This window comes from Leuresthes tenuis, unplaced genomic scaffold, assembly GCF_036924035.1.
Source record: "Leuresthes tenuis unplaced genomic scaffold, fLeuTen1.0.hap1 SCAF_10, whole genome shotgun sequence".
Lineage (NCBI taxonomy): Eukaryota > Metazoa > Chordata > Actinopteri > Atheriniformes > Atherinopsidae > Leuresthes > Leuresthes tenuis.
Window position 1 is genome coordinate 13,733,888 of NW_027325364.1, and position 15,071 is coordinate 13,748,958.

A 15,071-nucleotide genomic window follows, 5' to 3' on the forward strand; every position below is an offset into this window, starting at 1 on the left:
TGCTATTAAGCTTTTCCATGGTTTGATGAATTGTTATCTATTGAACTTTAAATATGTAAGATTACAATGAGTGAAAGAAAAAAAGTTTGTGTTGTTTAGAAATGTTGGTGTCCACGATCAGCTCCGCAAAAACACATAATGATGCACTGTAGAGCGATGTTATTCAAATTTGTTTCTGATAAATCTCTAACCTAAAACATGCACACTCTCAATCTTCACCCTTTGGGGAGTTCATGCCAAGCCCAAGCTGAGCACAGCCACTGTCCTCTTTAAACTGGGAAGTTAAAATCTTAATAAATCCAACTTTGAAATCGGCAGAGGTTGCATGCGTTGTTGACATTAAGATAATGAACTTTGAGTTCATGATCACATTAACTTTTCATGTGTAACACAGCTTTGGATGAGAATATTCTAACTCCCTAAAAAGATTCTGCATGGAAATGTTCACATTTAACCAAACAGACGTGGATTTGTCACATTCCCAAGCTGAAGAGCATCTACTCAAAAGGTCTCAACAATTTCTATCATTTTGACATGACCTTTAAACAGTAAAGATAAATGTGTCTTATTTTTATATGGGACATGAATAAATGCATGAATAAGGGGACAGCTGCCATATGGGTGTTGCAGGTGGTTGCACTGCATGAGTGCACACGTGTTGCACGTGTCAAGTAATCAGTTAGTTGTCTGACGACCATATGAGAACAACTAACACAATATGTCCAACCTGATGGCAGCACTTGGTGTGTGTGTGCATGTCTGTGTCCCTGTTTATGTGTGCATATATCAGCTATCAGTTTCAAGGGCATCACATACTGGCATTTTGTCAAAGCTGGTAGTGTCTGTGAGAACTGCACAAAGTGGGTGTTGATGCTGCGATGCACCAGCTTTAACAATTTATAACTCCAGGTGCAATAATCCCTAATCAATGACAGACAAATTCCAAGTTTGGCAATTATATCAGTTGAGTTTGACCGGGGAGATGTGGGTCCATCTGCCATGTATGGTTATTCTCTTAGTTTCATCTAAGAACCCATCTAACATGGGTGCAATCTTCCTTTACAGATGGTACACAAGAAGAAAAATGACAAAACAGCACACAACTCAGCAGTTCAAATCTGGCTGGATTTCAAATGGCATCATAGAAAACCACAGCACTGCACAAACGATCTGGGGACTCTGTCATGAAAAGTAAAGGCAGAAGAACAACGTAAGTAAGAATGCATTATCCACGAGTGAGCAATGCGTTAACTTTTGTTGGAGCTGGTTGTTGAACTTTAGTAGTTTCATTTGTAAAACAAGCTGCTGCCATTTTCTCACCAGATACTGAAGAGCAAATTCAACATTTACTAACTCTCCCTAACCCAAACAGACTTTCAAGAGAGCAAATACAAAGCATAACCTCAAGAGAGCAAGAGGATTGTAAGCTGTGCTTTCAAACCATCTCCACCATTCCACAACCATTTGAAAAAGGAAGTCACTGAAATAAAAAGACAAAAAATCTGCCTGAGCCACCTCAATCTATCAAGTGCAACTTGATATGAAGAAAAGGATAATAACAGTATGCTTTGAAATGAGGAACGGCCATTTGGTGCTTCTCAAAACCAAGGAAGGATCATTAACTGCTGCCATTTCTTGCAGAATCCTTTAAAGGATTTGGTCCTTTGTTCTGTGAAATTTCAAGGTGGATTCTGTATCCTCGGCGTTAAAACTGCGAACAGAAGACACGTTGAAGTTTCCCCGCTTTTCTCTTTAATGTAACTATGTTGATTGTCAGTGTTTTTGATCTGGTGCTTTCAGCCCAAAAAAATGGTCCAAAAAGCAGAATGTGTTTACAGATATATCTGTTAGTCAGCAGCTGCTACAGTATAATTAAATTCACATGACTTAATTATTCTTGTTAGTCTAAAATTAGTTTTTGGTCTTTGATATGATAAACATATATGTGACTTATTCAAATGATTAAGTAGACCTCCAGGTGGGAGAGATCCTCATATTTGGTCAAAAATAGATGTCAGTTTATAATTTTTATTTTTTTCTCTCGGTGTGTATGTGTTCAGGAGTGATTGAATTTTAGTGGCAGAATGTCACTTATTTGATTTTTCTGATTGTCTAAGAGTCAATCTCAAAGCTTGCACAAGGAAGTGTGCTGACGTCTTAATGCACAAGTGTTGTTGTCCTTCAACTAATTAAACGAGTTGCTGTCGTCATTAGGAAGAGAAAAGATCCGGAGTTAAGACTGGGCACCATCACTTCGGAAATCTTAAAACAGATAATCTGGTGATCAAAGGGATAAGAAAAGAGGACAAGGCTAGTTAGTGGTACAATTCCAGCTCCACTGCTCTAGATAATCAATTCAGCCTAATTCCATTAAGTCAATCTGAAGCCTTTCCTGACCTAAACTCCAAGTGCAAGACATGCTTATCATAGATGATCATAGTTCAAAACAGTTCACAAACAATGAGGGACACTCTTCAGTTGCACGGGCACATAAAACACCGTCACCCGTACAGTACAGTATCTACAAAAAAAGAAGTTATTGTTAAATCTTGACCTTCTTTCAAATCATTCACTAAAGTTTCGGTTAGTCTTTCACCTCATTGTGTAGATGAATGTGTGTTTGTGGGAAGTCACAGTGCATGTGTGCTGTACTGATGTGCATGTCAAATAGTGAGACTTTATAAAAACAGCCATCTGCTGGGGTGGTGCAGATGCTGTCTGGAAACAGAAGATTAGTGCTAAACTTTCAGAGGGGGACATGCGATGTGCGGATGAGGGGAAGGCTGGGCAATGACTAACACTTAAAGAGGGCGACTGACAGCCTCAGAGCAGCCGTTTGGGGGAGGATGAGAGAAAATGGAGGGACAGCATGTGTGTTAGGGATGATGAGCTAGTGGAGGAAAATGTACAAATAAGGGAGGCAGGAAGATAAAATCATTTTTGTTACATTCATTGCAGTTTTATCAATGCTTTAGGTATGCTTGACTAAACCTACTCAAATGCATTTTTACTCCCTAGGTAAACAAAATGTGTAGCATCCCCTCTTCTTTTAACAGTCTGTAAACATCTGGGAACTCTCTGGGAGAGAAATGTTGTCCCACTCTTGTCTGATAAAGGATGCTAGCTGCTCAACAGTCCTGGGTCTTCTTTGTCGTATTTTCTGTTTCATGCTATTATTACTATATTACATGCTATAGATGATGGTATATTCATGATTTACCTTGATGAACATTATTCTGATATCGAGTCACAACTTTTGCTTGATCTTTGGACTCTTAAAAGAAACTCTATAAAGTTGACTGACTTTAATGTACAGCACACATGACTTTTGTTCACCTTTACCACTCAATACACTGTCAAGCTAAAGGTTTTTCTTACAAAATATGCAGTTACCAAAATTGCTTTAATCATTTCCCATCACTCTGATAACCTTGTTAACCTTGTTTTTATCTTTCTCAATCTTTTGTTTCAAACAGGCTTCTTTTAACAAGGTGTTATCCAACAAAATCTAATCTATGATTTTTGTTCTCAGAGTTTATCGGGGAAACTTGTTCTGATCATAGACTTCGACAGAGATCCATCTAACTTCCTGGTACTGTTCTTGACCTCTTTGGAATTTGTGAAGAAGGTTTCCCTCACCAATGACAGGATCTCTCAATCATTAGTTTAATTTGTCTTCCATTGTCTTCCGCTTAATTTCTTCTTATTAAGAATGTACCAAATGGTTGATTTAACTGCTCGTAAAATTTTCTTTCTTAGAGATTAATCTTTTTCAGCCTAACTGCAGCCTCTTCAGTTGCATCAGCAGCTCTTTCGGTTGCATATCGAAAGTTCCCATGAGCAGCTACTACAGTGCATACAAATTCAACACATGGTATCAACCCCAACCCCATAATAGAACATGTTGACAAACCAAACCTGGCTATGAAACTGCTTCACAGTCAGTTATCTAATTTAATCATTCAGCTGAAGTTATAAAAACGAGGAGAATGTTCAATGCAGTAGTGCACAGAATCAGCAGGCTGACTAATCAACATCTGTTCTTGATTCTGCACAGAATCTATCAAAAGTTTGTTGTTGATTAGTGAACATTACCTTCATTTATCCATTTATTATTGAGCAGATGTTAAAACAGATCTTGGAAAAAATGTTTTCCTTTTTTTTCTTATGGAAACCTTATGTAAGCCTTTAACCATATAAATGATTAAAATGCATAGCCCCATCGCCATCCATAGGTGGATGGGTTTGGTTTCAGGTGCCACAACGTGACAACAGTGACTCAGCTTGTTTTCACCTTGTGGATATGCTCTGCAGAGATGCTGCGTCACTGCAAATGCACGAGCACATGCTCAGACACACATTTAATGTGGGCACATGTTACATGCCCATCATACATGTTGACGCAGCCATCCTTATGTTCAGTGCAATGCGTTGAACTGAAGCGCACATTAATCAGACAGCAGGGTGTGCTTTCATAGAAAGGAGCACGTTTTTTTAAGATGGGCCATAAGGCAGGGTGGCAGGGTTCCTTGCCTTGTGGCAGCCAAGCCACAGCATTCAACACATCACAAATATGACTCGGGGGATGTGGGGAGCAGGGTGTGTCAACAGGCAATCATCTGTTTCATGTTTGTTGAAGACTCTCTTTGGGTTGTAGGTGACTGGGTTTCGAGAAGACTTGTAAGACCATATGTTAATGTTAAACAGTACATCAGTACATTTAACTGTAGCCTTGCCAGTGGTTCACTGCAGACTGGTCTGGAGATCTCAAACTACCACGTACAGAAAAAGGCTCAGTGTGGCGGCAGCAAACATCATCTGACAGATATCACAGAAGTTTGACTTAATGCGACAGACGTGAGCTACTTGTGCATGAAGCATCAGGTGGTAGCTCAACTTACAAAACATACTTTTATTTCTTTCCCATAGCAGGTATGCCTGTAGACTGCCCTCCTGGTTCTGTTGGAGGTCTCCTACTGTTAAAAAGAAGTTATCCTTTCCAATGTCGCCAGCCACCCTGTGCATGCTCAGAACAGGTGCTTCAGACGCATCAAATTGGATCCACTGAACATCTTTGGTGATTTTTTTTAGAGGCTTAGAATTTTATAAATACTATCTAACTGGACTGTATCAAATATGATTACAGTGAATGCATCAGGATACCTTCAATGTGTGAAATAAACGTGATGTTAGAGGTTTCCACAGGAGAACAAAAGATTCTAGGAGCACGTTTTAAACATTGGTATAATAAGCCTACAGTTTGCAGCTTCATATTTACAAGTCTGGCCATGCATAACATTGGTTTCTCTGAACAAACGCAATCAGAGACGTGCATGTTTTTTCTCCTTAGCCTGACTCATTGTGATAAATGAATGCAGCAAGAAAAGCTGCTTTCAAGTCTGTGACTGGAAGAGCTTGGGTTTACACAGTCATTACTGAAGCATGGATGGGTAGTCATTCCACAGTTATTCTCTGCTCAGTATGCAAGAATGAAAGTCCTTGGTCTCCACAGTCACATTTCCATCTTAAAACAAAACCCCCTCCTCAAGCGCGCCCTTCATCAACAAATGTAAACTGTTATGTCATAAGAGAGAAATAAAAGTGTTTAATCCAACAACTGCAGTTACACAATGATCATTGTGGCTCTAATGGATTTCTGCTTTCTGAGAAAGGATTACAGGGAGCAGCACCTCTGCTGTTAGTCTCACCAAAGCTATGACTGAACAGCGACATTATGTGGTCAACACTCGCTACTGCAGCACACATTTCTAAACCCTGTTATGAAACCTTCTATAAAAGCTGGGCCTTTTAAATAATTCTGTCAAATGTAACGCTTGAAACATTAACTTGTCTCGCTTGTCATCACTTGTCTGTGATGTGGCTGCGCCAGCTCAAAAATGAACATGTCAGATAATGTATTCTTTGTAATGGACAAGTTAACAAAGTAAATAATAAAGAATAATCACCCGAGATCAACGAGGAAGGGATTTTTTTTTCTGAGAAACTGATGACACCCCAAACTGATTCACCGTTTCTTGGAAATTTTTTTCTTTTCTTCAGAAAATAGTTAATTGGGTGGCGTCATCCGAGCATCGATCCCTGAATCACTGGCTGGAGCCTCCAGAAGGCTGATGATACGACTGTTTCCAAATGGAAATGATGACAAATTTTTCCAAACAACAGAGCAGCTGGATGTTGTGTTTTATTTCATGGTAGTATTAACAAAGCAAATAACTGTATCACCTCCTCCTGTCTTATTGCATTAACGTATTGATCGACATTGAAGTGTCACCACACCTTATGTTATAGTGGACCTTCAGACCATCAGAGATGGTGGCTTTTAAACAGATAAGAAGAAGGATGTTTAGGATGTTTAAAGGATCTTTAGTCCAGAGGATGAGTTGTGGTGTTGCATAAAATGGAATTTCAAACCTTAAATTGAGTGTTTTTTCTATTTTGCCCCAATCCGTCCATTTGCTTGTGCTCCAAGAAGATAGCAGAGTGGAGGAGTGACTCAAGGGTGCATCTTTTTCATATCCAGACATGTTACTGACTTCCTGCTTTATCAGTTTCTCAGTAGTTGAGGATTTTTTTTGTGTGAAAAGGGAATTTCTGAGTCATCTGTTGCCCTTTTTTGCAACATTTAAAAAAAAAAACTGAAATAGGCATATTTTTTCAAAAAGCAGTAAAATCACTATTTGGGTAAATTCTACATAGATTATACATAAATGAACAAGGTCTGCCAAATTGTCTGACACTCAGTAACAGATACAGTGATGAGTATTCCATGTTTAATGTCATCCTTGGGTATTTGAAAAAATAAACTTGCACGACACTTAAATACCATTTGTGATGTCCAACAATTGTCTATTAAATAATACAGCTTCATACAACTTCGTCAATGTCTCATTGTATTTTCTGACTTCCCGCTCTACCATACCTCAGTCTGCTGCCCTCTATCTGTGCATCTTCTTCGTCATGCTGTCCCATCAGTCAGCGGAGAGTATCTCCACCTGTATGACATTGACCTGTTGCATAAGATCACAATCAGAGTTGCTGCACTCTGACACTCTGAGGCGCCTTTATCCCTCAATCAGCCAGTCCAGACATACAGCTACACACTGTTGGCCCGTCCAATTGTCATTCACATGTTGGGCTGGTGATTGAAGTACTTATCATTTCTAATCGGAGCGTGTAAAGGTATTACTGCTGAGGGAGAGCCTTGCCTCACTAGCTTTGATATGGAAAATCCCATCTGTTCGCTCCAAAACAACACATCTACAGAGCGCTGAATATACAAGGCAAAACTTTTCCTTCAACCTCTATCTGTTGTCTTGGATTAGCTCCATGCGTATTCCTTTGTTTCATACCCTCAAAGTCTGACATAGCAGCATTCGGGGGGAGGGGGTGTGGGAGGGCAGGAGTGAAATAAAGAGACGAACACACAGCTTGTTAAAAGTAACATTTGTAAGCTTATTATTTTTGTTATCATGATCATCGTTATAACCTCTGTTAAGGTTTGTTCAGTTTACAGTTTTATTTTCAAGTTCATTTAAAGTCATTCCAGTCAAAGGTAAACATGATTGTAATGGTTGTTTCCAACACTAATAAATGCTTTTGTAGCTTTGCCAGAAAACAATCGGTCACATTTTCTCACCCATACACACGTGGAAAGAACAAAAACTGAGACGGGTAATCTCTTGCTTTCTAACCCACACACACACACACACAGTCAAATACATATAGAGACAAGAGCTTCTGCACACAGTCACAAAGTGATTAACACAAAGTGAAATTAGCTCTGGACTCTCACACATGGACACACACACACACACATTTGCTCTCATGTTTAAATTTATAAGTGCAACTTCTTGAAGAGTGATTTACCCTTTTCGCACTGCTCCTCCACACCTGAACACAAACTTTTCTTACCTCACCCTCCCACCAAGAGCCATATATACCCCTGGGCTGGACCACACGCTGTATTGTTACGACTCTTATTTGTTTTCATAGGCACAATCTCTTGCTTGGTTGACAAGTTTACTAGATCTAGATATTTGTTGTGTACACACAGACTGCCAGTATAGTTTTAAGATTTTGGAACACACTTTTGGAAGAAAAAAAAAAAAGCACACAATTATCTAAAAAAAAAAGAACTTATTTCATTTAGAATAACATCTTACACATCACTGGCTTCCAGCCTAGTAATCCAGGACGTACAACAACAAAAAAACAAGCTAAATCTGACTATTTCACTGTGATTTCCCTAAAAAAATACTCAACTGCAGATAAATAGACCTTTGTAGACCTCTAAAAACAGTTCATATAAGATCATTTCCAAAAACAATAATCAGCCACATCATTAAAACCAGCTAATACTGTACAGGTGCCCCCTCACGCCTCCAAAACAGGTCTGACGCTTTGAAGCATAGGCGTGTCAGGCCCTAGGATATTAAGCTTAGGGGGTTTTGGGTTAAAGGGTGATGCCACTGTTGTTCACGCTCGTTCTGGCACCTCCAACAGATGCTCAATTGGCTTGGGATCTGTAGAGTTTGGAGGCTGGGTTAGAAAGGTTCTTTGTTGGGTTCTGAATGTCTTCGTTTCTCTCAAGGAGTAAGACTGCATATTCACAGTAATATCCATGTAAATGCGAGTTTCCCTGCAGAATAATGATCAGTGTTACTCACTTCATTGCCGCTGGTTTAAATGGTATGGCTGATTAGTGTGGCTACATGGGGTAGCATTAGATAGTCATGTTATAAAAGATAACTTCAGCCACTTAGTCTTGTGATTCTGTAAATGTGTGGCAATTAAATCTGTATCCTACAATTACCTTGACGCCACTTTGGAACGCCTTCTTGAAGATCATTAAGTAAATGTTCAAGCCTCGTGGCCTTAGTTCATTACAGAGGTTAAATGCTTAAAATACTATGGGTCAAGGTTTCTCTTAGTTTTCCCTTGTGACACCATTAGAGTGTTGTTTAATATTTTATAAAAGCCTCATTATACAACGGTTTTCACTAACAGAGTGAAATAATGACTGGACTCATCGTCATGTGCATAATTGTTGGTGTCCCGTTAAGAAAATAAAAGAATGATCCAAAATAGTCACTATCAATCAATGATACTTGTTCTAGAATATAACTTAAAACTGAAAGAATAAGCTGAAGAGATTGAAAGCAGCCCAAGTTTACATACGGCTCAGCCCACCCTAATGTACATCTTTAAACCATGGTCTTTCCCCTTCAAGATAACAATTATATGCCATTTCAAAATCAACACATTTGCAATAAAGAATAAAGAAACACAACCACAAAAAAAGAAAAAAAAATTGAGCTTCAAGTTTATAAAAATGTTTACATCACATTTCACCTCATGAGATTTCAAGAATTTGGAAATCCATTCTTTGTCTGTTGTCACATTTACACGAGTACTTGAACGTCTCACATGCCGGTGGGTGAGCCGCTGAGTGACCTTTTCGGACAAGCATCAGCTCACAGTCAATCATCTTCATCATTAGAATCAACATCACCTTCATCATTGTTATTAGCTACTATTGTAAGCCATGCCCTACTAGAGTCCGTTGTTGGCAGGGTAGGGTAACCATGGTGAATAAGGTGCTAGTTGCTATGGAAATGCTATTCTGAAGTAACCGACTGGTACATTTGTTTGAGTTTTGAATTGCTGTTCCTCCGCACCGAAGCACTTGGTTTGCTCGTTGCTTTAGTTATGTTTTGATTTTTTCTTTTTTTTTCTCTTTTTTTTTGCATTTTCATACATATGAGATGTACAGGATGTGCATGTATTTTCAGGCTGTTAGTACCATTTAACATGTTTCCTCTCTTTACAATGCACTCAAGCGACATCATTTCTCCCTCACTGGACTGTGTGACTGTTTGCATGTGGCATCTGACATGTGGGTTTATAGAGAATGAATCTGGTAGAGCAGGCTGCTAGACCAACACCGACCAGTGGGGAGCTTCTTATTGGATCTATTCATAGATGCTTGCTGTGAGTGACTGTCCCTCCTCTTGCTTCCCTCCTCCGTGCTCCTCTTCCTGTCCTCTGATCAGTCAGTTGTGAGGAGGGTAGTATTGCTGAGTATCCATGGCTGCTACGTAGCCATTGTGTGCTTTGTTAACCTCGGAGACGAGGACTGATTGAGTACTGAAACGGACAAGTCAAAAAAAATAACAGAAACTTAACACATTAGCATCCACAAATCCTAGCAGTTTCTGTCAATGGCACATGTAAACTCCTCCCCCTTTCTTTTTTCTTTTTCCACAAAATTTCTTTTAGTGAACGATTCATCGTTTAAATGCTCTGTTTTTCCCCCTGACCCCGTCAAGTCCCGTTGCCTTCTGCAGATGGTGAATATAGGATGACACAGCAAAGTGGAGATGGCAACTAAAACACTGACATTTTGAGCCCCAGGGTGCTTTTGTGTATGAACTATCAGCTACTTTGACACATCTCCTATCCGGGCCCAGTGTAACTCATTGGGCTGGGTTATTTATTTTTTCCTCCGTGGACTGGGACAAGTTCCCAGCATCAAGATCAACAACAACAAGAACAGCAAAAAGGCAATATCAGTTCAATTCAGCTGAAAATCTATTTGATTAAGTTCGTTGGAGTGTTCAGTTTAGGTCTTGGTGCAAGAAACTATGGCAACTAGCCCTAAGGAAGTGTTACAGCCAATCACATCCAAGGGAAAGTCTTCAAATGGTTTTCAATTGAGTGGTTGGATTTCTTCTTTTCATCAGGATTTCAGCCCCACCTCCCCTGTTGTATAAATGCTTTAAGTGGTGAGCGTGATTCAACAAGCTCACCCCGTGGCTTGTTCTCTCACAAACATACACACACACACACACACACACACACAAGCAGATACACACAAAAACACAGTCACACATAGGCTAGCACACCTGCACCTTTGAGCACAGGTAGACTTTAATCCAGTATACAGTTCAGTATGTGTCATAGGGTGCCTAAAGGTCTTTAAACACTCCCTCAAACACACAGCTGTACAAACACACATTCACACGGTGATGCTCGAAAACATAGATTTCAGAATCTTGCTCCTCTTTTCTCCTGCTTTATCTGCTTCTCCTCTCCTCCTGACCCACTCCTCACTCTCCTGCCCACTGGTAGTGTACACCTTCCCAAGGCTAGTTGGCATGGTGATGCTGATGGGATGGCCGTTGCTAGGAGATGAAGAGAGCGGCCAGAAAGAGCATCGTCACGGTGAGGAGAAGGCGATCCCTGGATGGACTGCTTCCGCTGACGCTCTTCTCCAGCTTGGGAATGAGAGGGTTAAATTCATCTGAAATAATAAAAAACAATGATTCATTAGAATGCTTGTGGAGAATTCTTAAACTTTGATACAAAAGTTTCAAAATGTGCTCTAATCGTTTACTTGAACAAGGCAGTATGACACGCTCCAACTGAACAAAGGGCAGCTTTTAATTCCACATCAATGGAAATATAGCAAGTCTGCACCAAAGACTAAACAACAGTTATACCACAGGTAGCTGCAGCTGCTATCAGACAGCTAATAAAGTGACACATTCCTAGTTGCACACACTCTTTAGGCAGAAACACATTGTTTGTTCTCTAACCCTCTCCAATCTTATGGAACGTACACCTGGAACAATTCTAAGAATAGTTTGTGGTCTTTTGTTGAGGGCTACAAACGAACTGCTGCTGTCTAGTCAATGTACAAAAACACCACCAGACAGCTGAGCAGCTCCCTGCACGCCTGCACCTATGAGACACACATGCAGCCAAACACACCCTCTGAAGTCACTTGATTAATGAGACTGGAGATGAGACAGAGGCACAATTTTCTGTCTGAACAGAAGTCAGCTGAGGCTGATTAGCAGGTCTGTTTATGGTCCAATGGCATCGAAATAAAGTGAGGCTATTGTCAGTGTTTCCACTCTTCGCTGTATCTATCTCCAGAATTTTTCCAGCTGCTCTGTGGGTCAGACAGCAGAGTAATGACTGGCTGACACCTGGTTTTAGAGCCAGTCTCTTCTGGTATGCTCCGCTGGCCGGCCTAATGAGGTCTATGCAGCCGTGCCTCTCAGGTTAAACGCTTTGACCGCTCTGTAACCGAGCAGGCAGCAAAGGGCCAGGACACTGTGCTGTGTTTCTTTGGTGCTGACTGACAGAGAGGAATGTGGTTTTGAGGACACAAACAGCAGACGGAGGAAAATCTCGCACAACTGGTTTGAAAGTGTGGCTGTGTGCCTCGTTACACACCTACACATCCCGTGACTGTCGCTAACTGTCACAGGTAACACATAATCATAGGCACACATTTTTGGCGGGATGTTTGTGCAGGGGCCACGTGTCGCACTGTGTGACCTTCTGGCATGCCCAAACGAGCAACCGTTAACGTGACTGCGTGCATGAGCGTGTGTAAGCGTGCAGTGTCACATTTCGGCGAACAAAGAGCGGGGAGTACCCACCCGATAATTAGGAGGCTCAGATTATTAGAGACTTCTGTTAATACGAAACTGAAATACAAAAATGCAGCACCGACTGCATTCACAAGAGTCTGTGAATGTGGTGCTTGTGCATATCTGAGCTAAAATGTACTGTGATGTTGTGGAAAACAACTAGTATGTGAGTCAAATTGGCTTGCTTGGTAATAGCAGCTTATGCAATCATTTTACAGTACATTATGTTGAATAAAATCACACATAGTGTACTGAGTACTGAGTGATCTAAGCTCTGACTGCACTTTTTGGCAGTAAGAATTTAAAATCTGTGGTGTTCTCAACAGAATATCTCCATTAAACGGGCATTTGAATGATGTAGAATTATATCTTGGTGTGTAACACCACAGGAAGTCTGTGTTCACGTGGCAATGGGTCAGTTTGGGCCAGCAGCAGTGGTATGTATGGGTGGTTGATGCTTATTTTTGCAGCACTTCAACATCTTGCAGAACAATAGAAGTCAATACATAACTGTTATTAAAAGTTAAGAAGTTTCATTGTGGCTGGTAAATCGAGATTGACATTTAAATCAGTGGCTTATCATCGTGAGATGAATGGAAAACATCTGCTGTCAAGTAGAGGACCACTCAATCGTAAATTTTTTAATTTATTGGTAAATTTTAAAGGCAACGAGTGGATTTTCAGCATAAACTAGTACACGTGACTGATATCGTTGGCTGAAATATTAATATAAACACAAAAAGAGCCATTGATGGTGCTTTTATGAGGGTAAGGCTGGTGGAATTAAATTGACTGTGGCCCCGTCTTTTTCTTTCCATGAGCTTTCTCAAGAATTTTCTCCAGTGAATTATTTTCATATAATTAAGAGGGAAGTAATGAAAACGAGATTCCATACAAGATACAGAACAGGCTCTGAATTCACGCCTGCCTGCTCCTGGTGGTTTTAAAGTTTGAAGCGAACATTGCTATTATTTCTGTCGGTTGTCAGTTTCTTTGTTGTTTTAAATTGCCATATACAAGGATTGCCTGAGCTTATTGGTGGTTTAAAGATAATAATCTTCAGAGGATATAGAAATGATTTCCATATATTATAAATAAATAAGACAACTCTTTCTACAAAAGAAAAAAGAAAAACAGAGCTAAGGGAATCTAACTACTCGTGCTCTGCTACTGACATCCAACCTGGCTAAGTACCCCAAACACACTATTCCTCAAAGGAGTGGTAATTGCTACAATAAACCCCATTAAAGAAAAAGCCTTGGATTTCTCCACTAATGACCGGGCCTGATCGTCAGATGCTGAAACCTCCGCCAACACGGTGGGTAAATGAGAATCCTCCCACTGAAAGCCATCAGTAATCACATGGCTGCATGGGGAGCTGCTAGCACCATTCCATCTGCGTTGTAAATGAGATCTAAATGAAATCTAATACTACAGGCCGTATTCAGGAGGGAACCTCTGTTGAGCTGTAGACATTGATTGAAAGGGGCAGCGCCCAGGATATAAACTGAGCAGTGAAGGGGAGAAAGAGGCGGGAGGTTTACACCGTGAGTTTTCAAAATTCAGCGTAGCTGAACCTTTTCACAGATTTGAGCTGAGTAGTCTGTTGCCTTGTGCCTTGGTGAATGTGCTGATGTTAACTTTGAATAACAGTAATTAAAACTATGATGCAATGAGTCTAATCGGTAGTCAGGGGGAATGCAAATTAGAGAGGGGAACAGGAACCTGTATTGCCTTTTTGTTCTCAGTTCATTTCACAGCTCTGTGCTGATTTCCTCACTTCCTCACTATTACTTTAATTGGCAACATGGCATTGCAGGTGAAACTGACTCTTAGGAGCTTGGGTAAGCTGTGCTCTGCTCCTCTGTCAGCTATTCTCCAAAACAGGATATTCTACTTTTAGATACAAATGTTCCCCTGTGCTCTGCATGTCATTTTAAACTGATTAAATCAATTTGATCAAATTAATTAATACCATAAAACCCTAACTGAACATCCTTTAGAAAAAAACGATGTAGACATACATATCAAAAGTGAGAAAAACTCAATTTCACACATCAAAGGGTGAATAAACTGAGTTTAGACGGCTTTCCCCTCCACTGCTTTACTGCTTGTGCTCTGGGAGGAAAAATGAGAGATAGGAATTAGAGGGAAGAAGGACGAGGAGGGCAGGGACACTGAAGGTGGAGGGAGATGATTTAAGAAGGATAGAAAGTTTTAAAAAAAAGGGACGGACGGGAATTTTAACTAACTGGGATGATATGCAACAATTTGCTGCAGCTTGCAAAGAGTCTTTCTTTGGGGCAGTTATCACAACAAAATGATTTATTACACACATGCAAGCAGGCTCATGCATATACACACAGAAGCATTTGGGAGGGGGGGTTAATAAAGACGCAGTATCAGTGTCTATAAATTACATTGGAGGGGAGCGTGAAAGCTGGAGAGGATTATGATTGATATCACCATGACTGGATGTGTCATAGCAAAGCTAATGCATTGTTTCTCCGTTGCCGTGCTGTTGCCATAACGATAACAACGAACCATAACCTGATGATCCATATGAGGGATGATCCAAGAAGTTCTCATTTATTGATGTACTGCGCA

The 15,071-nt window shown here is 40.3% G+C and overlaps 1 protein-coding gene across 1 annotated transcript in view; it reads right to left on the reverse strand.

Moving 5' to 3' along the window:
• Positions 1-8,977: 8,977 nt before the first annotated feature.
• Positions 8,978-15,071, reverse strand: part of efna3b (ephrin-A3b) — a 61,446-nt gene continuing 55,352 nt past the window's right edge. Inside the window, exon 6 of the mRNA XM_072394235.1 lies at positions 8,978-11,323. Coding sequence (XP_072250336.1) covers positions 11,205-11,323 — 119 coding nt within the window. The 3' untranslated portion in view covers positions 8,978-11,204. The remainder of the gene's footprint in view (positions 11,324-15,071) is intronic.